The sequence below is a fragment of the Podarcis filfolensis genome (assembly GCF_964270895.1).
Source record: "Podarcis filfolensis genome assembly, chromosome: 13".
NCBI classification, from domain to species: Eukaryota; Metazoa; Chordata; class Lepidosauria; order Squamata; family Lacertidae; genus Podarcis; species Podarcis filfolensis.
The window spans coordinates 52,432,675-52,458,132 of NC_139615.1; the positions used below are offsets into that span (position 1 = coordinate 52,432,675).

General features: G+C 46.0%; 1 protein-coding gene and 1 long non-coding RNA gene across 2 annotated transcripts in view; one reads left to right on the forward strand and one right to left on the reverse strand.

Annotated features, from left to right (window-relative positions):
• Positions 1-25,458, forward strand: part of LOC310748326 — a 106,164-nt gene that overhangs the window by 63,256 nt on the left and 17,450 nt on the right. The gene's annotated exons all lie outside the window — the stretch shown is intronic.
• On the reverse strand, positions 1,358-25,414 carry SART3 (spliceosome associated factor 3, U4/U6 recycling protein). The gene is made up of 19 exons (XM_083583817.1): positions 25,208-25,414; positions 23,811-23,937; positions 23,262-23,366; positions 22,250-22,434; positions 21,229-21,334; positions 20,614-20,738; positions 14,624-14,779; positions 13,463-13,601; positions 12,775-12,882; positions 12,493-12,570; positions 11,905-11,963; positions 11,645-11,754; positions 9,832-9,944; positions 8,723-8,799; positions 8,070-8,247; positions 6,016-6,479; positions 3,252-3,404; positions 2,890-3,071; positions 1,358-2,403 (listed from the first exon to the last, which is right to left on the reverse strand). The coding sequence occupies exons 1-19, from the start codon at positions 25,400-25,402 to the stop codon at positions 2,223-2,225; spliced, it is 2,841 nt and encodes a 946-aa protein (XP_083439943.1). The 5' UTR covers positions 25,403-25,414; the 3' UTR covers positions 1,358-2,222.

Genomic DNA, 25,458 nt, shown 5'->3' on the forward strand with positions numbered 1-25,458 from the left:
AGTTGCCCATGTGGTTGTGGGGCAGATGTCTCTCAAGGAGGTGCCTCTCACATTTAGGTTGAGGTTGCCTCCCAAGATTGCTTGCCCTTTGGAGATGAATTTATTTAGTGTTTTCTGGACAAAGTTTGTTTTGAAATTGGAAGCATATATAGAGCCAATCGTCAATTTAGTTTTGCCCCCTAGTGTTCTCTTGGAAAAGATGAATCTGCCTTTTAGTATTGTTGTGGCTTTATCATTTAGGTCTCTGCTGAGCACTATGGCTCCTCCACATGCTTTTCCTGAGCCAGGGGACACTCGTTGTTGGCTAAAGCAGGATTCATTTAGAAGTTTTCTACCTTTAGGTGGGCTGTGTATCTCTTGTAGGAAGAAAGTGTGGGTTTCATGGTGCTCATGTAAGAGGCGATGCGGGGGTTTTTTTGACAGGGTTCTCTGGCCTCCTCACATTGTGTGATTGCTTTTAAGGTAGCTATTTTTGTTTGTCTGCTTTGGATGGTGTTTCCTTGTCAACCCACCTGCGATGTTCTGTGTCTCTTGCTTCTAGAGAGTTGGGCCTAGTAGGTAGCGCTGACAGGGTATGATGGTGGGGGGACAGAGGGGGTTAGAGTTAGGTTGTGGGTTACATAGAGCAGCATATAGTTACATAAAGACTTACTGAAGGTAACTTGGACTGTGTGGCTTCCAGCCGGGTGGTCTCAGGTAATGTGGAGGGCCTTGCTTAAGAATAAGTCACCTCAATTGTCACTTGTGATAGGGGAGGATCAGTGAGACAGTGCCAAGCTCCTTTGCAGCACTTGGATTGCGGTGTAACAGGTGAAGGTTTTTAAGCAACGTTGTCAGCAATAGTAAGAACATTGCTGGATTGCTAGAGCAAAGGGGTAGAGCTGTAAATATGTTCACCATTCTTGCTAAAAGTGCCAAAATCCCACTCTACCACAAAGTCCAAACTTGTGACTTCCATTTACCAGGAAGCGGGTAGGGAGAAATTTGGATGTTGCATTAGCTTCCTAAATCATCTTTGTCAACCTGATGCTCTCTAAATGCTCTAAATTCCAGAGACTGCAGCAGTTGGAAGCTGTAGTAAAATAGCAGCCGGCTGGTTCATTTCCATTGACAAATTTGGAGCATGTGTTTCTGGATTCCTCCATCATGCTCTTACAGGCCGCTTAAGGGAGAGTTCCATTAAATCCGTAGAGTCAACAGGGCACTGTCCAGTGCTGGACATCTATCAGCCCTAGTCAATGGAGGGCACAACACTGGCTGCCCTGTATTGCTTGAAAGGGCTCTCGCCCGTCTTCTGCAGCCTAAGACACAAAGGCGGTGTCTTCACAGCCACACAAGCAAGAGGCCCCAGGCAGCGTTCAAGAACTTGCTTTAATGGAGCCTGGAGTAGGAACATAGTCTTACACTTCACATGGTGTACAAAACCAAACGAAAGTCTGAAGCCAAAAAACAAAGAAACAAGATACAGACAAGTACAGATCTTTGGCAAACAAAACGCCAAATGGTCCACAGAGGCAACACATCCGAGTTTACAAGTGATCCTTCTAGTATCGTGTCAAAGCTGAAAAATAATGGTCTGGCACATCTTTACAAATACTCAAATATTTAGATAGATACATCTATTTTTTAAAAAAGCAGACCAACTTGAGCAAATGGTCAATAGAAATTCTTACCCCTGCACCCCAGTACTAAAATAGGCCATTACGGTGAAGTTACTAGCATCTGCTATTTATAACTTTTCATAGGAGGAGGAGATGAGTAATGCCACAGATCTGAGGGTGTCTGGGTGTCTGTAAAGTGTACTTGCAGGTGAGACAGAGAAGCTGCCCCAACAAACTGGATCTGAGCCTGCCATAGGACTTGTATAAACTTAGAGCCATAAGCTTTCACATTATAAACTTCTCATTTGTCAAAAAGTTTCCCTTAAAAAAAGAAAGAAGCTCCATGAAGCATCATGAACCACCTCTAAAGTGAATTTACATCCCTCATCACATCCCTCAATATGAGGGAGCATTTAAAGCCATTTCAACCAGGATTTCCCCTCCTGCCCACAAAGTACATCATCTTTGCCACCTGATTCTCACAGAAAAATCAGACCATTCCCATATCAGCAGCTCCCTGCTCTGTATAGCTTGGTAGGTGTGGAAGTCCAGAGAAGTAAGGGGTGGTCACCAGCTGCCTGTTTTTCTCACTGGCGCACGCAACCCCCCCCCCCCACTTGCTCACTTGTTCAGAAGCAGCCGGGCAAAGTCTGCGTTAGACATCTTCTTGGGCTCCTCTGCCATGGGGAGGGATGGCGCTGCCGGGTTCTGGGCCATTCCATTCTCTGCCTTGGCCATGGGGGCACTCTGGCGCTGCAGAGCACGAGGGACCATCGAGAGCTGGGTTCTCCCTTTGCCGCGGCTTTTGAAAGAACAGATTAAACGAGATATAAATGTTGGGGGCTTTGCTTACTGCATGCTAAAATTCTGTGCCTTGCATTCATTGTGCAGATTCAACTGTTTTTCCTACTACTGTATGTCTAGCCATGAGAAGACATAAGCCACAGCTAAGACCCAAGTGCCTGGGTAAGGTTTTACATGGTCCTGAAAATAAAATAAAGATGCCATCATTTATTTGTTTTTGATGCCAAGTAAGAGCCTCTCTGCGAAGGGCTTTCAGGAGACACAAGGCTTCTTTTCTGATCACATCTGCACAACGTCTTGACTACTATGAGAATTACCCATTGGCACCATTGGAGTCAGTGTTCTTCAGCCCAGAGGTCTCTTTTTTTTTAAGTGACAAGGCTTGAGAGAGAGAGAGGTGTCCTAGAAGATGTTGTGCTGCTGTGCAGGGTGCAAGCCATACTGCACTCCCTGAAGGAGGAGACCACACCCAAAATATACTCACGCGCCATAGATCTGCCGGGGTGCCATGGCTCTCCCTGCTGCCTCAGACTTCTCAGGGAATCTTCGGGCAGGCGGGTTGCTAATTGCCACCTTAATGATTTGATCTTTGATTGTCAGGCCATCCATTTTCAGCACCGCTTGGGAGGCCTGCATCTCATTCTCGAATTCCACATAGGCTAGGCCCTAACAGTAAAGAGAAGATGTGCTATGAAGGCAGCACACTGCATTTCCTGTTCCTCTTAATGGGCAACTTGGACAATGATCCAAATACAGTTCTCCAACCAAGCTTTTTAAAAGCCACTCCCCAATATGGTCTTTCTCTTGGGGAATCTGCTCAAACCACTAGTGGTGGTCAAGGCCTACCTTGGGTTTGCCAGCACGAGTTGTGACCAGCCGGATCTCCTTCACACTCCCATGGGCTTTGCACACTTCCTCCAGTTCCTCCTTAGTACAGGAAAAAGGCAATCCAGAGATAAATAGCTTGTGTTTCTCCAGGACAGTGCTATACTTGAACACCTTGAGGGAAGAGAAACAAGAATTTCTAAAACTCCAAAAACAAGCAACGTTTGAGAAAGATCCAATCTATTCAAAGTTGTGTGGGTTTAATAAAAAACATATACAGTGGTACCTCGGGTTACATACGCTTCAGGTTACAGACTCCGCTAACCCAGAAATAGTACCTTGGGTTAAGAACTTTGCTTCAGGATGAGAACAGAAATCGGGCTCCAGCAGCGCGGCAACAGCGGGAGGCCCCATTAGCTAAAGTGGTGCTTCAGGTTAAGAACAGTTTCAGGTTAAGAACGGACCTTCGGAACGAATTAAGTACTTAACCCAAGGTACCACTATATGCAGGATTTCAGTTTCACATCTTAAAATTCAAAAAATGGAAGTTGTGTTGATCTTTAGGGGTGGGGGCTCACATCCACAGCTGGGCAATACCTTGATTGGGACCACAAAGTGTGGTAAGCTTTTGAGGTCTCCAGAACTTTTAAGTTTACATTTTGGCTGAAGAACTCAAAAGCTTACCGCACTTCATGGCATTTTGATTTGTCCCAATTACATATTGCCCAACTATGATCTTAAAATTCAAATGCCTAGAACTGTACACTGATGGTCTTGGGAGAAACTATATACAGTCATACTTCATGTTACGTCCACTTCATGTTACGTTTTTTCAGGGTGCGTCCCGCAGGGACCCGGAAGTACCGGAAAGAGTTACTTCCAGGTTTGGCTGCTCACACATGCACAGTAGCGCTAAATTGCACTTCGCGCATGTGCAAAATCGCGCAGCGAACATACGCAGAATGGATCCCGTTCGCAACCAGAGGTACCACTGTATTTTGTGTGTGTGTGTGTGTGTGTGTGTGTCCGTCTGGCAACCAGCTTGCCTTTCTTCACAGGCTCCCTCCAGGAGCCATCTTAGTGCAGACTAACTGCAGTTAGGGAGGAGGGAGATGGTGAGAACAAAGAGGGAAGGAAGCTGCAAATGTTTTTTTTCTTTAAAAAAAACAAGTAGAAGAAAAGCAGACAAGAACATGCACGTAAGAGAAAGGGGTTTAGAGCAGGGGGAGCCAATGCCATCCTCTCGGCCAACATGGCCAAAGGGGAGGGATGAGGGGAGCTGCCGTCCAGCAACATCCAGTGGGACACATTGGTTGCCCTCATTTCAAAGAGTTAAGTAAAGCAGGACTGAGAGAGATGTCCATTACCATGCTTCTTACTGTAAAGCCAGCCTGTTTTCATGTTTGGGGCACTCCCTGTCCCTTTCCTGTCTCTTTGCAACACCTAGGAGGTCAGCCGCCCCCCCAATGCAATGAATCACAACTGAAATTCAATACTCTATGGAAGGTTTGGAATTGGGATAGGTTAGCTTTGTTATTTTATTCTGGTTTTATTCCCAACTACTTTGTCAATTAGACTTCTAAGTGTACATTTATGGGCCTTTTGGGCCCATTTGATGCTACGACCTTTTATTTCGTGACAGCAGTCACGAAATTAAAAGGTGCCTGCTCCTTGGGAGAAAAGCAATGACAAACCTAGACAGCATCTTAAAAAGCAGAGACATCACCTTGCCAACAAAGGTCTGTATAGTTAAAGCTATGGTTTTCCCAGTACTGATGTACAGTGGTACCTCTGGTTAAGAACTTAATTTGTTCTGGGGGTCCGTTCTTAACCTGAAACTGTTTTTAGTCTGAGGTACCACTTTAGCTAATGGGGCCTCCCACTGCTGCAGCGCGATTTCTGTTCTCATCCTGAAGTAAAGTTCTTAACCCGAGGTACTACTTCTGGGTTAGCAGAGTCTGTAACCCAAAGCATTTGTAACCCGAGGTACCACTCTATGGAAGTAAGAGCTGGACCATAAAGAAGGCTGATCGCCGAAGAATTGATGCTTTTGAATTATGGTGCTGGAGGAGACTCTTGAGAGTCCCATGGACTGCAAGAAGATCAAATCTATCCATTCTGAAGGAAATCAGCCCTGAGTGCTCACTGGAAGGACAGATCCTGAAGCTGAGGCGCCAATACTTTGGCCACCTCATGAGAAGAGAAGGCTCCCTGGAAAAGACCCTGATGTTGGGAAAGATGGAGGGCACAAGGAGAAGGGGACAGCAGAGGACGAGATGGTTGGACAACAACATCCTTTTATTTTATTTTACTATTTCTTAATAAATCTACCAAATTTAAAATTGGTGTTGATCTGCTTGGGTGAAGCCTTGGGGAACTAAAGTCCAGTTCCTAACTTCTTGCTTGCTTGTAAGCTGATGACCCTGAGGGGTTCATGGAGCAGAGAGCCGCCTCCTCAGCTCTTGCCTCTCTAGACACCTTAGTGGTGTCCAGTAAGGTCTGGGGGTCTCCCTGACCCAGGCTGGCTGAAGGGGTGGTGGCAGCATACCTTAGAGGGTGAGTGGTAGACTCTGAAAACCAGATCCAGCTAAGTCACCAAGGCCTGGTACCCAGGGTTTGGGGAGCAGTCCTTGACAAACCTGAGCCAGCATGACCAGTGAGTGGCAACATGCTCCCCAGTCCTGCCACAGCTGCACCACAATGGTCTTTGTCCCACCTGACGTCCTCACCCGATACCCAGAGACCAGCAATGGGGTTAGCAGCTTAAGGAAGGAGGCAGGTGTACCTTAAACTCTGGATTCTTGTTCTTATCGACGCACGGGGACACAAACATGGGCCTCCCCTCCACATTTTTCCGATCTAGGCTGAGGGCTTTCAGTGCTGACTTCTCTTCCTTGAATTCCACGTAACAGTAGCCCCGGAAAACCCCTTTGTTGGTGAAGATGGGACGGACCTCCACCACCTCTCCACAGTCTGCAAAGAGATCTTTCAGCTTCACCTCAGGCTCTGCCATGCTGTAGGAGAGGTTGCTGACGAAGACAGTGACGTTGTCCTTTTCGCTGTCATGAAAGGTTTTGGGGGTGTCTTTCCACTTGGAAGCGGCCGCCGCCGCCTCCTCCTTGGGTCTCAAACCTGCATTTGTGGGCATGTTCTTTCCAAAGAGCCCTGTTTCCATCTCCATGTCTTCAACCTCCTCTTCAGCCAAAGTATCACCAGCCCCCGTCTTGTGCCTCTTGCTGGGCTGTTCAGCTGGTCAAAGAGACATTAAACGACTGAGACATTCCCAACTGAAGTGGCTCCATTGCCACATACAGGCTTTTGCAGTATTAAGCAGAGGCTTAATACTGCAAAATATTAAGCAGAGGCTATGAAAGAGAAGGGGGAAGTTCCACCTGAGGCTATCGCTTCACATCCCACCGCACGTACTGGAACTAATTTATGAAAACCACACAAAAAAGGGGTTAAGGAGCAGGAGGCGGCAGCCATTGGCCTTGTCGCCCCAGTGTCCACAGAAGGAAGGCAAGGGAAAGCTGGGCAGCAAACACTGAAGCCACAGTCACACCACACATTTACAGCACTATGGTACTACTTGAAAACACTAATGAAGCAGGCAGAAAGACCAGGAAGAGAGGGATAGTTCTGTCTCTCCCACTGGCTAGAAAGCCTCTGCCAAGTAGACGACTGAGTCGTTGTTTAGGGCGTTCCATGCAGAAGAGCAAAGCTGCACAATTTATTGGGGAGAGGAAAAAGATGCAGGTTGCTTTTTTACTTTAATCTGTTATGTTTACTCAGATGTTCTACCAAATTCAAAGCACTAGCTCCCTAGCAGCTGTGCACAGGTACTATTTAATTAGTTTCTCAAATGTTTTAAATGGTTAACTTTGATTTTACAGATAATTTTGTTTTATCCTTTTGTAAACTACTTTGATTCATTAAAAAATCATTCAAGTGGTGCAATTATTTTACTCATAAAATTTATACACCACTTGACTGTCCAAAATCCTCCAAGCAGTTTTCAAAAATGATAAAGCAATAAAATTGTAACTTAGAAAAATTAACAATAATTTAATTTTTAAAAAATCAACAACAGATTTTTAAAATTTAAATTGGATTTTTAAAATAAAATGCTTTTGGAGGAAAAATCTTTCTAAAGATAGTTTTCTATTTAAGTTACATCATAGTCCAAAAGCTATCCATCAGGAAATAAGGATTTGTTTTAAGTTTTTCATGTGTGCTAAAACTCAGTCTAAGTTTTTTTTAAAAAAAAGTTTAATGCCACATCAGTTAGCACATACAAATATAACATACAAATATAATAGTATAACCAAATCAGTAATTTTTGATACAACTGTAAAAATCACTCTGAAAACTTATTATTCCAAAAATGAAGCCTACATCTGATTGTAAATATTAAGATTATACCAGCAAGAATGAGTCTTTCTGTAAAAAAATTGACTTAAATCAAGTCTTACTGACTAGTGATTTAAATTGTGATTTATATCGATTTGATTTAAATCAAATCCACCGTGACACCTGCGTAGGCTAAAATGGTTTTATCAGGTGCTGAAAAGAGTAGCATGAAGCCGCCTGCTTGACAGGGACAGGCAGGGAGAAGCCAAGTGCAGGTGCTGCCACACTAGAAGTTTCTTACAAATGCTGAACGGGTAATTCTGTGGCACCGCTAACAGTGCCAGTTCCGCCAACCAAAGCGATTGAGTAGGCACATATAGGGGAAGGCACTAACTGCAGCTTCTGGATCAAGCGCGAGGGAAGCCCCACATAAAATGCATTGCAGTACATACATTTTGTGAAATAAATAAAAACAGGTGGAGCCAGTACCTTCCTCCTCCTCCTCCTCACGCCCCCATTCGCCATCATCACTGTCAGCCTTGCGCTTCTCTCCAGTTTTCAGCTTCCTGGACTTTTTGGCAGCCCTCTTCTTCTCTGCCCGCGATGGCTTCTGCTGCTCAGCTCGCTGTGCCTCCTGTTTTGCCAGGACAGCCTCCTTCTCAGCAACCTACAAACAGATGCAACGGTGTGAGCAAAAAGTTCAACTGAGGCCGTGGCCTCCTAACATACTCCGGTGCCCTAAGAAGCAGAGGAACCCCCAGGCCTTGTGCCTTCAGATCCAGATTCCTTCCCACCCAACTGAACTAATCCAAGTTGCTGCTGGACAGTAATGATGGATAAAGGCCAGTGTATACTGTAAATTAATAAAATAAAATGAATAAATAACAGAAAACCCTGTTGCTACCTGAACCACAGGAGACCTCATCCCACCCAAGGTTTAGTGAAAGTTTTGCTTAATTTGCAGGGTCTGCAATTAAAAATATGTCTTTAAAAAGCAAGGAAGGAGCACTATGTTTGAATAAGGAAGACTTCCCAACCAGGTGCAGGATGGGGCCGATTGTATTCATAGTCCAAAACACCTGGAAGGAACCAGGTTGGGGAAAGCTACAACAGGAGATTTAAAAAGATGAATGTATCCTGACCTTAACTCTCTGCTCATTGACTCGAGCAAGCCGGTTTTCTGTCTTCTGAACAGCTGCATCCCAGTCTTCCAAAGTGCCTGAGAGAAAGAGGATTTTATTTTTTTCAACCATCTGCCAATTCTGCATACGCCTCCTTCAGAACTGGGTATACATTGCCAATATGCAATATCCAAGGGACGCAGATAGCGCATGGTCTAAACCACTGAGCCTCTTGGGCTTGCTGATCAGAAGGTCAGTGGTTCAAATCCCCACGACGGGGTGAGCTCCCTTTGTTTGGTCCCAGCTCCTGCCCACCTAGCAGTTCAAAAGCACACCAGTGCAAGTAGATAATTAGGCACTGCTGTGGCAGGAAGGTAAACAGCTAAAAAAGTGATGTTTATTGTTGTAATTATTTTATGTGAACCACTTTGTGAGGCATGCCTGAATAACCTGAATAAATAAATAACCTGAATAAATAAATAAAATTAGTCTTCTCACGCATAAGAAAAGGGCATCAACAGACTTGGGGAGATTTACAGAGAAGCAAAAAATCATTTAAAGAAAGTTTGTAAAAACCCCAAAAGAGTCAGGTAATAACTAGATGGCACAGAATGCTGTAGGAGGGGGGAACAAAAGGAAGAAGCACAGTAGAGAAAAAACCATCTTGGGAGAGGACTTCCTAGTTCACACTGAGAAGCCATTTTTAAAGAATCACCAGAGACAGAAGTTAAAGGCAACCCACAGAAATTATTGGAGAAATCTAAGTTTTTAATATGGTTGGCACAAGCGAGCAAGAAATTTAACTATGGGGCAGGGACAGAAAACAGGCCAATAAAGATTGAGCATGCCCAGCAGGCACAAAATATTGACCACTGGGAGGGAGAACATGGAAAACTAATGGAGAAAATCATTTTTTGCTGCAGGGTCTAGTTTATTTTCTAATGAAGGGCTCCTGACAAGAAAACAACATACAAATCACACCAAGAGAAAGAGGAAGCCAGGACCGAAGCCCCCTTGCTTCCCTAGTGAACAGCTTTCAGAACATTCTGTGACACCACAGCAGTTCGGCCAATGAGGGTTTTAGCCACTACAAACGCAATACACACAATAGCTTCACAAAAGCAGCTGACCTTCAATTCTCTCCAGCATAAGCAGCACCTCACAGACATGCTCTGGGTAGTCGTTTGTGCATTGCACAGCCCGGTGTAAGGCCTTCCTGCAATGCTGGGTGTCGCCATGTGCCCTGGAATCGGAGGGAAAGAAGGGTTTGGCAGCTGCAAATGTACATCAAGCACAGCCTGTTTGTTCTTGTAGCACAATTATGCTTCATGAGTGGTGTCCACATAATTTCACTAACTGCAGCCTGTGGACTCATGTTGGACCCAAGCTTTCAACCTGGGAGAGGCCCAAAGGCCAGAAAGGCACACTGGGAACAAAGTGAACCCGTGCAAGAACACTTGGGAGAGCTCCGGACACGGCTTAAAATCCAAAAGTACTTTGACCCCACACAAAGGGAATATGATATTCAGGTCCTCCCCAACCTGGTTCCCTCCAGATCCTTCTGGACTCCAACTTGTATCAGATCCAGCCAATGCCAGCGATTATTGGCCTCATAGTCTAACATTATAGAATCATAGAATAGAATCATAGAGTTGGAAGAGACCACAAGGGCCATCGAGTCCAACCCCCTGCCAAGCAGGAAACACCATCAGAGCACTCCTGACATATGGTTGTCAAGCCTCTGCTTAAAGACCTCCAAAGAAGGAGACTCCACCACACTCCTTGGCAGCAAATTCCACTGTCAAACAGCTCTTACTGTCAGGAAGTTCTTCCTAATGTTTAGGTGGAATCTTCTTTCTTGTAGTTTGGATCCATTGCTCCGTGTCCGCTTCTCTGGAGCAGCAGAAAACAACCTTTCTCCCTCCTCTATGTGACATCCTTTTATATATTTGAACATGGCTATCATATCACCCCTTAACCTCCTCTTCTCCAGGCTAAACATGCCCAGCTCCCTTAGCCGTTCCTCATAAGGCATCGTTTCCAGGCCTTTGACCATTTTGGTTGCCCTCCTCTGGACACGTTCCAGTTTGTCAGTGTCCTTCTTGAACTGTGGTGCCCAGAACTGGACACAGTACTCCAGGTGAGGTCTGACCAGAGCAGAATACAGTAGCACTATTACTTCCCTTGATCTAGATGCTATACTCCTATTGATGCAGCCCAGAATTGCATTGGCTTTTTTAGCTGCCGCGTCACACTGTTGGCTCATGTCAAGTTTGTGGTCAACCAAGACTCCTAGATCCTTTTCACATGTACTGCTCTCAAGCCAGGTGTCACCCATCTTGTATTTGTGCCTCTCATTTTTTTTGCCCAAGTGCAATACTTCACATTTCTCCCTGTTAAAATTCATCTTGTTTGTTTTGGCCCAGTTCTCTAACCTGTCAAGGTCGTTTTGAAGTGTGATCCTGTCCTCTGGGGTGTTAGCCACCCTTATAGTGTGGCAGCAACTGCAATTTGGAACTCCTTGATATTGATATCAAGCAGCTGACTTCATTGTACTCTTTTTGGTGCCTGCTAAGAACACTGTTTAAACAAATGTACCCAGATGCTTGGAAAGTAGACATAATTTTAATCTGTTTTAGTATTTTAACCCCTGAATGTTATAAAGTATGGCTGTACTTTTTTCCTTGATTTTATTGCTTTATCTTTTTGTAAACTGCTTTGAGGTTGTTTGTTTTTCCAATCAAGCAGTATACAAATTTTATGAAATAAAGATATAAACAAACAAATCTTGAGGATTAGGGAAGGCTGCCAAAGAGAAAACCCTGGCATGAGATCTGAATGATTGTTTTCTTAACTGCAGGGTTTCTGAACCCTGGGAAGCCGTAAAAGAGGTCCAGGGCCACAGCTGAAGCACCCCAGGAAGGCAGCTGCCAAATCTCTTACCGCTCCAGGTTGTAGTACTCCAGCCACATGTTGGCATACTTGGCATTGCCCTTGGTCATGATGCTGTCCCAGAGTTCTCGTGCCTTCTGCATGTTGTTACACAGGCGAGCCTAACAAGGAGAAACAAGAGGATGCCCAACATCCAAAGAAAGGGCAGCGTTTTAAAGCTCTGATAAGAATAGCACATCTTTTTAGACTCACAACCCCCAACCCCAAAAGCAGAGCAATACATACACCATGGTGGAATGAGCCAAGGTTACCTCAATCCTCGCCCAGGTCTGCATTACGGTGCATGAAGGATCCCCACTCTCACTAAACCCTGTGGGCAAAGTAGAGAAAGTATGATTCCTATAAGATTGGAACAGCATAGGAAGTGGCAAATAAAGCTCTGATAAGGAAAGGTCTTGTGTATTATTATTATAAAATTGATTGCCCACCCATCACCAGCAGGTAATTTGGAATTGTTAACACATATTACATTCACAAGAATAGGGTGGGTCCTGAAAGCATACATCTCAAGTGTCAAAAGCCAGGGTAAAGAGGTGTGTCTTCACCATTTTCTGGAAGCTGTATAGTGAAACTACCAGATGCACCTCAGTGAGGATGGAATGCCACAGCTTAGGGGCTGCCACAGAAAAGGCCCTTTCCCGGGCCACCAACACTTGAACTTCTGAGGGAGGTGGAACCATCAGGAGGGCCCCATCTGATGAGTACGGCACCCAAGAGGGTCTGTAAGGACTTGGGCAAGTAAGCAGCGGTCACAAATTGCACCAGAAGCTTTCAGTGCTGTATGCATTCATAACCCCAAAATATACATATCCTTTTTAAAAATAGAAGCCCCAACATACGTTCTTCCACTTCTTGCTTTAAGTATTCTATTGCATGGGCAAATGCAGACCGAAGTTCTTCCAGCTCTTTACTGGAGTCTGAAAAAGACCAAGTGAAAGAAGAACACCATTCAGAGACCAAAATGCTCATAAGAGTTTTGTGCTGTGCTGTTTCTGTACTAAAGTGGCAGAGACCAGAGACAGGGTGGCTACCTCATTGACTGGCTGTAGGAACTAAGTCTAGAAATACAGCAATTGCCCAAATGACTATTAGAAGATTCTCCAACACGTATTAAATTTTACCTTGAGTAAAATCCACCCTTCTCCTCAGGTAATCCAAGTACGCCTGCCAGATTTCCACATAGTCAGTAGCTTGAATGAAGCCAGCGTTCAAAGCCTTTTCAAAGTTCTCTGAACACAAGAAAGAAAAGCAAGTGGCATGAATGGGGCTTTTGTGATCTGCCCACCCCACCCTACCTGGTCAATTCTTTAGCTGTAATTTCTGCATTGCAGGGGGCTGAACTGATTGACCCTTTGGGTCCCTTCTAACTCTATGACTGTATCCTCCCATTGGCAGCTGGATTTGGAGTTCAGCTCCTGGATGTGGGAGTGACCAAGCTTAAGACTTCCCTCAGAGCCTTCCGTTCTCCCAATGGCAGGGAGGGTGTGGGCTGACGACAGTCACAGGAAACTGCCAGACGGAGTCAGTCCACTGGCCCATCTAGAGCCTAGTGTTGCCCACTCTAACTGGCAGTGGCTCTCCAGCGCTTCAGGCAGCCCTGCCTGGAGAGGCAGCCAGGGACCTTCTCCCTGAAGAGCAGATGCTCTACCAACTGAGCCCTTCTGCCAGGGCCATTCAGCATCAAAGGAAGCACCACAGCCAAGACAAAACGGACGGAGGCCTTGCGTGAACCATCGTCACTGCTTGTATAACACCCAGTGTAAGGTAGCAACGTAAGTCTGTGTTCCATTAAATTGAGTGCTTCTTTACCTGAAATCAGCTCATGCTCAACATGATGCCTCTCCATGGCCAGGAGGTACTGGTTCCACAGCTTGACAGTCCACGGGCAATTCCTGACGGCTCGCTCATGGGCGGAAAGCACCAGCTCCTTCACTTTCAGCTGCCTGTCCTGCAAGACAAAGCCGATGCCAAAGTTAGTGTGTGTGTGTGTGTGTGTGTGTGTGTGTGTGTGCTCAGTTCCACAGGCGCACAGAACATGGCCTCTGGGTGTCACTTTCTGCTTTATGAATAACTTTTTATTGGGTTTTATAAACAAGGATCATAGAAATAATAAAGGATATAAAATAAACAGCCTTCTCGTGTCGTTTGTGTATCACAAAAATAGTGGCATAAATTTGCAATAATATCTACAGCATATGGTTCATTATTAGCGGTTAATGTGTAAGTGTTTAATTTGCAAATTGGTTTAAACCAAAACAAAGGGGAAACAGGATAGAACTGAGTTAACACATAACATTCAACATCACATAACTAAAAGCCTAATCAGGAGCCCTTGTGGTTGTGCTCAGATTAAGAGAGAGAGTAATAGTGATTTTTCCTCTTACGTTACCAATGAAACAATATAAAGTGTTGGTGATAAATGTGGAAGGGGATAATAATTTATGTTTAAATTTAAATTTAGATAAACCAAATTGAACAAAATACTGATGGGAGGGATTGTTTGTTTCCTAGATTACTAGCATATGTTACTGAATTAAACCACACCAGAGTAAAGCCATCTCTGTTCACACTTAGTTTATTTGTTAATCTCTCAAGGACATATGTTTCCCAATCTGTTTTGAACTTCTGCTTTGTGAAGGTCTCTGCTCAAGATTCTAGGCCACATGGAGAAGATACACTTGAAAGCAGGTGACATCTGCTAAAACCACATTAAGCCAAAGAAGCAGCTAAAATAAGATGTCTGTGATTCAGAAGCCCCCTCCCCACAATGAGCAAAATCAGAATAAACTGTACAGAGTCAAGAGCAATCATGCAAACCTGCACTGCACATTCATGGGGTCTGGATCTCTTTGGAGAAGCATTTTAAATTTCTTACAGCAAGCAACACAGCTCTGGTTAGAACTAGTGGCCTTAGACTACAAGAACGGTGTCTCTCAGGAGGCTCAGAGAAACTCTCTCAGGGCTCCTTACCAGATACTGCGTGTAGCGAGCCCAGAGGTCTGGCACAAGGCAGTTCTCCGCCAGGGCACGCTCATAGGTCAGCTGAATGCGAGCCGGGTCTCCGGCCTTCGTCTCAAACTCTATATAGGCTTGGTATTCTGCCAGCTTTGGCGTCTCAGCTACTAGCTGAAATTAAAGGGGGTGGGGGGAGGAAGGGAACCATTTCAGGATGTTATGAAATTATCATTAGTAGTAGTAGCAGCAGCATATATTTATTTATACCTCACCTGTTTCCCTGACAGGGACTCAAGGCGGCTTAGAAATAAAATAGGAGCAGCCGGTGGAGAAAGGACATGATTTATTTACATGTGTTCAGTGTTTTCTACCAATAAGTCTCATAGCAAAATACATTACAAATGTAGTTCACACAAATAAAATCATCAGCACTCTAAGAAATGAATTAATTAATATACAAGTGAATAACTATGGATTTTTCCTAATGTTGGATGGTTTTTGTTTTGTTTTGTTTTGTTAAGTTGATATACTGGATTGGAGGAAGACTATGTTTGACATTTAGTTTGACTGGAGAGCCCCATTTAACTTTGGATGTCTGGGGTTGAAGATCAGGAAAACATTGCCTAGCAGAATGAGGAGCAGCTGGATATTCTATTGGAAAATAGCTGGATACCATCCTGGAGTGAACACTTTTTATTATTTTGAATAATAAAATTGTAAAATAAAATTGTAAAATATAATAATAATAATAATAATAATAATAATAATAATAATAATAATAAATTATTTATACCCCAGCCAGGGCCAGGCTCAGGGCAGCTAACACTGAATATAAATTACAATAAAATGTAATGGGGGGGAACAGTTAATTAAAATACAGCTTAAAATACAGCTTAGTAGTAGCCCATAAATCAAGACCATAAAGGGAGGAAACATCAGATATTCATCTGAGCCAGCTATCCATGCTGGTCCTACATGGGCCAGCAAAAAAGCCAAGGGAAAATTTATATACCAAATCCCATATAAGGGGTCAGAGTGAGTCCAAGCCAAAGGCCAGGCAGAACAGCTTGATCTTGCAGGCCCTGCAGAAAGATGTCAAATCCCGCAGGGCCCTGGTCTATTGTGACAGAGTGTTCCACCAAGTCAGGGCCAGTGCCAAAAAGGCCCTGGCCCTAGTTGAGACCAATCTAACCTCCTTGAGGCTTGGGACCTCCAAAGTGTTGTTATTTATGGACCTTAAGGTCCTCCGCGGGGCATACCAGGAGAGGCGGTCCCGTAGGTATGAGGGTCCTAGGCCACGTAGGGCTTTAAAGGTCAAAATCAGCACCTTAAACCTGACCCTGTACTCCACCAGGAGCCAGTGCAGATGGTAAAGCACTGGATGAGTGAGATCCCGCGGCAAGGACCCTGTAAGGACCCTGTGGCATTCTGCACCCGCTGGAGTTTCTGGGTCAGCTTCAAGGGCAGCCCCGCATAGAGTGAGTTACAATAATCAAGCCTGGAGGTGACTATCACATGGATCACTGTGGCCAGATCAGGGCGAGAAAGGTAAGGGACCAACTACCTAATACGGCGGAGATGGAAAAATGCCACCTTTACTGTGGCTGCAACCTGCGCCTCCATAGATAGAGAGGCGTCGAAGGTTACACCCAAACTCTTGACAGAAGGCACTGGCACTAAATGAGCCCCCGCAAGAGATGGGAGTTTGCCCCCCCAACCCCATGTTGTCCCAATCCAGCCAGAGGACCTCTGTCTTCGAAGGATTTAACTTCAACCGGCTCCCACGCAGCCATCCAGCCACAGCTTCCAAGCATCTGGTCAGTGTGTCCGGGGCTGAGTCAGGGCGGCTGTCCATCAACAGATAAAGCTGGGTGTCATCAGCATATTGATGACAACCCAGTCCAAAACTCCAGACAATCTGGGCAAGGGGGCGCATAAAGATATTGAAAAGCATCGGGGAAAGGATAGTGCCGCGACAACTCCTCTAGCACCACCCTCTGTCCCCGACCTGAGAGCGCAGCCATTGTCGGACCGTGCCCTGAATCCCCACATTGGCAAGGCGGTGGTCCATAAGTTCGTGATCGACCATGTCGAAGGCTGCTGACAAATATAAAAGAATCAGCACTCACAACTCTCCTCTATCTAGCTGTCTATGGAGATCATCTGTTAGGGCAACCAAAGCCATCTCGGTTCCATGACCAGGGCAAAAGCCGGACTGAAATGAATCCAGAGCCGATGTTTCATCCAGAAACCTACCAAGCTGTTCAGCAACCACTCTCTCAGTTACCTTACCCAAGTACGAAAGATTCAAAACCAGGCGGTAATTGGATAGATCTGAAGGATCTAGTGATGTTTTCTTTAAGAGCGGATGCACCACTGCTTCCTTCAACTCCCCTGGGAATGTCCAAGTGATGCGGGACAAGATGATGATCTCACCCAGAGGGAGTCCGCACCTCCTCTGGACACGCTCTAATCAGCCAGGACAGGCACGTGTCAAGGAGGAAAGCACAGCTCGGAGGAATCTGTCTACATCGCAGGAAGCATCCGATCAAAGTGGTCCAATACTGGACCCAAGGCCCTCCATTTCTGTTACTGTATCCAAATTGGCAGGGAGGTCACGGCGGAGCAGCAAGACTTTCTCCGCAAAAAAGCTCGCAAATACCTCACAGCTATGGGTCAAATTCGTATTTAAATTTGGTTGTACCTCTAGGGATGTTAGAGACCTGATTATTCTAAAAAGTTGTGCCGAGCGAGAGCTAACGCATGCAATGGAAGCTGAGAAGTAAAACTTCTTCGCGGCTTTCACTGCCATCTCGTAGGCTTTCATAAGCATCCTATAAGATGTTCTTGAGGCTTCGCCGCGAGCACGCCGCCATACTCGCTCTAGCTGTCTGAGGTCCCACTTCATTTTCCGGAGCTCCTCGGTAAACCAGGGGGCCCGGTTTCGGTGGGGTCGCAGAGGGCGCTTAAGTGCGATCTCATTGATGGCTCATTATTCCAGTTCTCAACAAGCTCATCTACTGAGCCACCTGAGGGAGCAGGGTCCCGCAAGGCCTGACAAAATCCATCAAGATCCATCAGCCTCTGTGGGTGAGCCCAAATTGGCTCGCCACCCAAGCGGGGTGGGGGCGGGAAGTCAATCCTGGCTTTCAGAGCATAGTGATCAGACCATGGCACTTCCACAAGGGAGGACATGATCACATCTATACCCGCACCAAAGATCAAATCCAGCGTGTGGCCTGCTTGATGTGTGGGACCCAAAACAAACTGGGAGAGCCATAATGTCGCCATGGAAGACACCAGGTCCAGAGGAGGGGTGACATCAGCATGGACACTGAAGTCCCCCAAAACCAACAGGTTAGGGGACTCCAAGGCCCAGCCTCCCACCACCTTCAGCAGGCCTGATAGGGTGGCTGCCAGTGCGCTAGGTGGTGAGTACACCAGCAAGACAGCCAAGCTCTCCTTGGTGCCCCACACTAGGCCAACACATTCAATGCCAGAGGTCGATGGTACTGGCAGAGCCCTGAAAGAGCAATCCTCCCAGATTAACAACGCTACCCCTCCCCCCCAACCCACAGTCCGTGACTTGTGGAGGACAGAGAAACCCGGGGGTGCTATCTCATGCAAGGCAACTACTTCGCCTTCACGCACCCAGGTCTCCATCACACCATCACACAAGCCAGGTCAACCCAAAGCGAGATAAAAAATCTCGCATGGTGGCCATTTTATTGCCTATAGACCTGGCATTGCACAACACCAGTGACAGAGGTGGGTAATCCCTGCTCACCCTACCACTATCCCTCGGGATGGGGTGCAGATTGAAAGGGGTTCGAGCATCACCCCATCTCAAAACCCTTCGCCTGGAGTATCTACCCCCACCGCCAGACCTCCCTCTGACACAACAGATTCGTTTCATTTGTTTGTTTGTTTTATTATATGGTATGTTGAAAAGTTTCAGTAAAAACACTTTGTTAAAAAAACCACACACACCCCAGCCCAACTGGCTGGAGTTGATGGAAGCTGCAGTCCAAAGCATCTGCAGGGTGCCAGGCTGGGGAGGCTGGAAGCAGCTCTCCAAGGTCTCAAAGAAGAGAAGGGTTTTCGCTAGTCTCGCTGGCTTTTGTAACTGGAGATGTCAGGGATTGAGCCTGGGACCTTCTGCCAGCAAAAGAGACGCTCCAGCTCTCAGGCACAGTCCTTCCCCTACCCAGAGTAAAGTAAAAACAACAAATGCAGTCATGGGCAAAAGAAAGTGCACCCTCTGTGAATTCTGTGGTTTTACAAATCTGGACATAATAGCAACCATTTGTTCCTTAGTAGGTCTTAAAACTAGGTAAATACAACCTCAGATGAACAACAACACATGACATACTACACCGTGTCATGATTTATTTAACAAAAATAAAGCCAAGATGAAGAAATCATGCCTGAAAAACTAAGTACACCCTTACTGCTTCCATAGGAATTAAAAGGCTAAGTAGCAGACAGGGGCTGCTAATCAAATGTCCTTGTTTAACTGATCATCGGCAAGTGTGCCCACCTCTGTAAGAGCCAAAGTTTTAGCTGTTTGCTGGTCTGGAGCACTCAGGTGTGTTTTCAATGCCAAGGAGGAAAGATGACACAATGCTCTAAGAGAAGCAAGTGCTGCTGCCCATGAAACAGGGAAGAGTTCTAAGGCCACCTTCAACCAATGTAAAGTTCATCATTCTACAGTGAGAAAGATTATTCAAAAGTGGAAAACATTCAAGACAGTTGCCAATCTTCTCAGGAATGACATCCCAGCAAATTCACCCAAGGTTAGACCTTGCAATGCTCTGAGAAATTGCGAAAAACCCAAGAGTTACATCTCAGGCTCTACAAGCCTCAGTTAGTATGTTAAATCTCAAGTTCATGACAATACAATTGGGGGGGGGGGGACTGAACAAGTATGGTTTGTTTGGAACCGTTTCCAGGAGAAATATTCGTCTCTCTAAAAAGAACATGGCAGCATGGCTTTGATTTGAAAAGTTGCATCTGAACAAACCTCAAGACTTCAGGGAAAATGTTCTTTGCACAGACGAGACCAAAGTGGAGATGTTTGGCCATAATGCACAGTGCCACGTTTAGCAAAAACCAAACACAGCATGTCAGCACAAGAGCCTCATACCAATTGTCAAGCACGGTGGTGGAGGGGTGATGATTTGTGCTTGTTTTGCAAGGAACCTCGCTGGGAACCTTGCAGTCATTGAGTCGACCATGAACTCCTCTGTATTTCAAAGTATTCTATAATTAAACGTGTGGCCCTCTGCCCAACAGCTTGGTCATGCAACAGGACAAGGATCCCAAGCACACCAGGAAATCTACAACAGAATGACTAAAAAGAACAGAATCAAGGTGTTGCAACGGCCCAGTCAAAGTCCAGACCTCAACCCAACTGAAATGCTGTGCGGGATCTTAAGAGAGCTGTGCATAAACAAATGCAAGCAAACCTCAATGAACTGAAGCAACGTTGTAAAGAAGAATGGGCCAAAATTCCTCCACAATGACGTGAGACGGGAAAAGTCCTACAGAAAACATTAATTTCATGTTATTGCTGCTAAAGGTGGTTCTACAGGCAATGGAGTCCTAAGGTGTACTTAGTTTTTCACATATGGCTTTTCCATTTTGACTTCAAATAAATCATAACATGTCACGTGTTGTTGCTCATCTGAAGTTGTGTTTACCTCATTTTAAGACCTGCTAAGGAAAAGATGATTGCTACTATGTCTTCAAATGTAAAATCACAGAACGTGACTGTATGTGAGAGAGAAAAATTCATTATCAGAGGCCAGATAAAACACACACTGTATTTGAGCTTCAGTGACATCAGAGATTTTGTCTAATACAAGTTTGCTGTAAATAAGTTTACACTGCAAGAGGTGTAGAGTTGGACGGGACCTGTTTGGATCCTGTCCAGCTCTGCATTTCTATGATTTCCACTGCTGGTAAAGAGCAGCCCCATTCCACCCAGCAAGGAAACACCTTACCAGGGCCTCTTCGTACGGTTTACATTTAGCCATCTGCTGCAAAGCCTTCTTGTAGTTTCTGATCACTGCTTCAGGGACTGGCTCCTCAGACCACTCTTCATACTCTGCATATGCAGCCTCCATATCTTGGCATAAGTAACAAAAACCATTTCAGAATATTTCCTACCTGCTTAGCATGGCTCCCAGCATTTGAAATGAGAGTTTCTTCTCATGAGGATGAAAAATTATATTGCAACCAACTTGAGACTTATTTCTCTGCCACAGGAAACCAATAGCAAAAGTTATTCTTCCTTAAAAAACACATGCCACATTCGAAGTTACCTGTTCCCCCCCTCCCCCTTCAATTCCCTCCTTAAATCCCCAAGATCCCTTTAAAAAGAGAAAGTTGTGTTCAAAGGCTCTCTGGGCAATACACCTTATTGATGGCAGGAGTCCCTTCTCTGCCGCTGCCAAAAGGAATGCCTGCAGTCCCCCACAAGTTCAAATGGAGAAGGCACCCAGAGCTTTGCACCCAGATCAGAATCACAGTAGATTTGTCTCGGGGTGCACACTGCACACACCCCAAGCAGATGCAGTTCCACCAGACTGGAGCCACTAAAGCTCACAGGTTCTTACCAAGAAGTGGGATCCCCAGCTGGCGCCTAAAGAGCACATGAATCCTTCCAAGCTGTGCGCTGACTGTCTGCTGCTGCTCAGCAGATGGAACGCTGCCGGCTGCTGGCTGCACAAGGAGAGAGGGAGAAAACAATTGGTGAACATCAGACAAGGCTACGAGATGCAGCAAGGAGTGGAAGGCCTCTAGGAGCCCACCAGCCTCATCAGAAACAAATGTGCACATACACAAAATGAAGTCCCAAGCAACAAGGGCTGCTAATAGGGCCCCCTAAGTTGCACCATCACCCCCGGCTTGGAATAGGGACAGAAAACAGACCTTCCTCCCCAGATGAAGGCTCCCCTCAGAATGCTACTGACCCCCACCCCACTGCACTTCTTAGTGGCCAATTATTCAAAAAGAGTTTGCAGGGAACCAGGAAATCCCACTTCCCCAGACAGTCAATAAGTCATCCTTTCGCCTCAACAGAATACAGCCCCTTCTTGGGAGATTTGCCATCCACACAAGTACAAATTAAGGGTAGCAAAGCAAGGTATTTGTATACTGCTATACCATTTAAAAAATCAGCATGTTATATATATTAGATTAGAAACACATAAAAACTTAAGCTCAAAACTTAAGCTCATAAAGCAAATTATGTATTCTTAACTCCCTGCATAAGCTTGGACATAAAATTTGGCACAAAAGGCATCTCCTGAATCTCTACTGGCAGAGTGTTCAACAAGATTGGGCCAATGACGCTCCTGCAGACTATCGTAGTAATCCAACTGTGATACTGTATAAAGCTTCAGGAGATCCCAGAGATACCCTGGACTCAAGTTGTTCAGGGATTTGTAAATTAATACAAGGACCTTGAATCTGGCTCAATGGCAGCCAGAGCAATGTTGCTCCATCAGCAATCTGGCTGCAGCATTCTGCACCGGCTGGAGCTTCCATCCCAGGCCCAAGGAGAGCCCTGCATAGAGCACATGGCGGTAAATCAGCCTCAAGGTTACCAATGCAGAGACTACAGTGGTCCTTTACCTGCACTGTTTCCAGGATGGCATTTTCAAACTCCCGATATGCCTCCCAGATGGCAGCTCCTTTCGTCATGTGAAGACCAACAGCCGTTAGCGCCCTTTCAAAGATTGAACGAACTTTATCAATGCCTCCCTCCTGGCCAATGCCTCCGATCGAGTACTGGGCATATTCCAGCCATATTTCCGGACCTAGAAAAAAGCACCAGAATGCTGCCCACTCAGGTCTGCAAGCGATTTATTCCAAAAGTGCAGCTTTAAGATCTTTTAACTGTGATCAGTTTTAACTGGGTTCTACTCACTCTTTTTCATTATTGACTTCTGTACTGTATTTTTTGCTGTTGAATTATGTGTAAGCCACCCTAGTAAATTTTATGTGAAGTGTGGAAACAATTCTTTTAAAGATGAACTTATAGATTTCACTGCTCAAGCATACACATGGATAAAAGCAAATGCAACAGTCAACATTTGTACTCATTTGTAAGGGAGTCTTGGGAAGTTAACCAGAGACCAGGAACCCCTAGCCCTCCAGATGTTGTAGGACACCAAATTCCCATGAGCCCCAGGCAGCATGGTCAATGGACAGGGATGATGGGGACTGCAGTTCAACACTATCTGGAGGACTACAGGTTCCCCATCCTGGGTCTAAATTATCTCTGTACTGGGAGAGCAAAGGCAGAAGACGACAAACCAGCCTAAATGGACCTCACTTTTGTCTATCCCTCAGCTCTTCCCCTAGAGCTACCTGAATTCATTATCTCCCCATTCCAATTACTCTCTCCATGTACCATGTTTTCCAACATGGTACAGAACAGAAATAAACAGCAAATATTTGGAACCCGGAACTTTGCAAGCCAAACTGCCAGGAATAGTTAAAGAGTCGGACAATCAGCCTTCAGTTTACACTTGCCTGGCTTAAAATTTAGCATCCTGCAGTTTAGGTGGCTTGTTTAGGCTGTTTTGGCTTAGGAACATGTCAATGTTTTGTGGTATTAGATTTTTTTAAGGTGAAAACTTACAGATGTAGTCTTTCACAGCTCTCTCAAAGAGATCATAGATCTTGTCTCTCTCTGAGTTTTCTGAAGCCATCCGAATCTCATCCTTCAGCCAGTCTAGCCAGATTTCTGCAGTATACAGGATATGTACATTCATATCAACAGAACACAAGCACAACAGGCATACAGCCTTTCAACTTGGAGGTAGCACATAACCGTTATGACTAGTATCCTTTGATAGGCAATCCATAGGAGACAAGGCTAACTCCCTTTTAAAGCCAGCACCACATCATGTAGAGGAGCCAGTGCAGAGTAGTGGTTAGAGTGCTGAACCAGAACCAGGGAGACCAGGGTTCAAATCCCTGCTCAGCCATGAAGCTCACTTTGTGACTTTTGTGCCAGTCACTGTCTGTCAGCCTAACCTACTTCACAGGGTTTTTGTGATAAAATGGAGAGGGAGAGAAGTGTGCATGCCCCCTTGAGCTCTCTGGAGAAAAGGTGGGAAATAAATGTAATGATAAATAAAATAAATAGCATAAGGTTATGGCAAATCAAGCTATAAAAACAGCCTACCTTCTGTAAGGGGAAAGAGTTCACTCATCTTCTGACGGGCTCTTCGGAGTTTGACTAATTCTCCTTCCTGGTGCAGCAATTTTATGAGATCCAGATGACAATTGTAATCAAATACATTGATGGATAGCTTAAAGACAACAAAAAGAGTTTCATTTGTAAGCTTTTAGTGGAAGAACAGGTAGCAGTCAAGCCTCATGGGCATTTTCTTGGGTGTGTTCTTGACTTAACAAGGCACCACAATCAATCATTCTAGGGGGAATCTATGCACCCGTTCTCTCAGGTCATGCTCAAGTCCCTGATATTTCTTCACAGCACACTAAGTTGCAGTTTGCACCAGCTCCAGCTCATAGACCAGGAACCTGAAATCTATGCACACCGCTGTCTAGTTATGATGGCTTCCGCTACATCTCTGCACATGTCATCACCCAGGGCTGGCCTCCTTCCCCAAAAAGTCAGGCATGGTTTGCTCAAAACATGGTCTCAAAAAGTACCTCAGGGAGATCTCTCTCTCTCTCTCTCTCAGTACAGAGGCACAGGGGATCTGCCTACATTGGAGAGCAGTAGTAGAACACCAGGTTTGCATGTAGAAGGTCCCAGGTGCAACCCCTACTTCCTCCAGGCAGGGGTGGGAAAGACTTCTTGCGCATTTTAAACTGAGTTCATTAGGCCAACAGGAGCCAGTGTGGCACAGTGGTTAAGAGCTGGGGAGACCAGGGCTTCAGCCACTCACTTTCAGCCCAACCTACCTCACCTCTCCCCATGTAAACTGACCCGGACCCCGCAAGCATCACCGGAGGCCCTTCTTCGCGTGCCCCCTCCACGAGAGGCCTGGAGGGTGGCAACACAGGAATGGGCCTTTTCTGGGGTGGCTCCCCGCCTGTGGAACACTCTCCGCAGGGAGGCTCACCTGGCGCCTTTGTTGCATATCTTTAGGTGCTGAGCAAAAACATCCCTCCTCTCCCAGGCCTTTCTTTAATTAATGAATCTGGGGGGGGGCCGGTTGTGGGAATGTCTGCTTGTTATTGTTACATATCATTGTGTTTCTATGAAGCGAACGGCTCTGTGATCCTCGGATGAAAGGTGGCATAAAAGTGAGTAAGTTATAACAATGACAAACGAGGAAGGAAAAGGTGTGATATAAAGGCAGCAAGATAACGAACTAAACGATCTGCCTCGGCGTCAGGCAGCTCGGTGCTGCCAGCTGCACCCCCGAGAGCGCCACAACCCGGGGGGGGGGGCTCCTCCCCAAGCACACGGCGAGGGGAGGGGAGGATGTGCAGGCTCACGCAGGAAGAGAGAGACCAAAAGCGACCCTCCTCGCCCCCCCCCGGCCCCGTCTTCGCTTCGGGAGGGGGCGTGGCCTTCTCCGCCGCAGCCCCGCCCCGCGCGGCCCTCACCTGCTCTTCCAGGCGCTGGATCTCGGCCTCGTTCTCCTTCTCCGCGTCCTCATCCTCGCCTTCCCCGGAGGACTCCTCGGACTCGGACTCCCCATCCGCTTCTTCCCCTTCGCCGTCGCCTTCCTTCTCGCCTTCATCTTCCGAGGCCCGCGCCTCCCGCATCTCTTCCTCAGCGGCTCCGCCAACGGCCGCCATTTTGTGCCGCCGCCGCGCGCCCGCGCTTCTCTCCCACTCAAGGAAAGGCCCCCTCC

Coding starts and splice junctions, on each gene's coding strand:
- SART3 (XM_083583817.1), bottom strand. CDS start 25,402: ATGGCGGCCGTTGGCGGAGCCGCTGAGGAAGAGATGCGGGAGGCGCGG. Junction 12,571..12,774: donor AAGGGTGGATTTTACTCAAG/GTAAAATTTAAT, acceptor GGTCTTTTTCAG/ACTCCAGTAAAGAGCTGGAA. Junction 6,480..8,069: donor TGAGGAGGAGGAGGAGGAAG/GTACTGGCTCCA, acceptor CTCTTTGACCAG/CTGAACAGCCCAGCAAGAGG.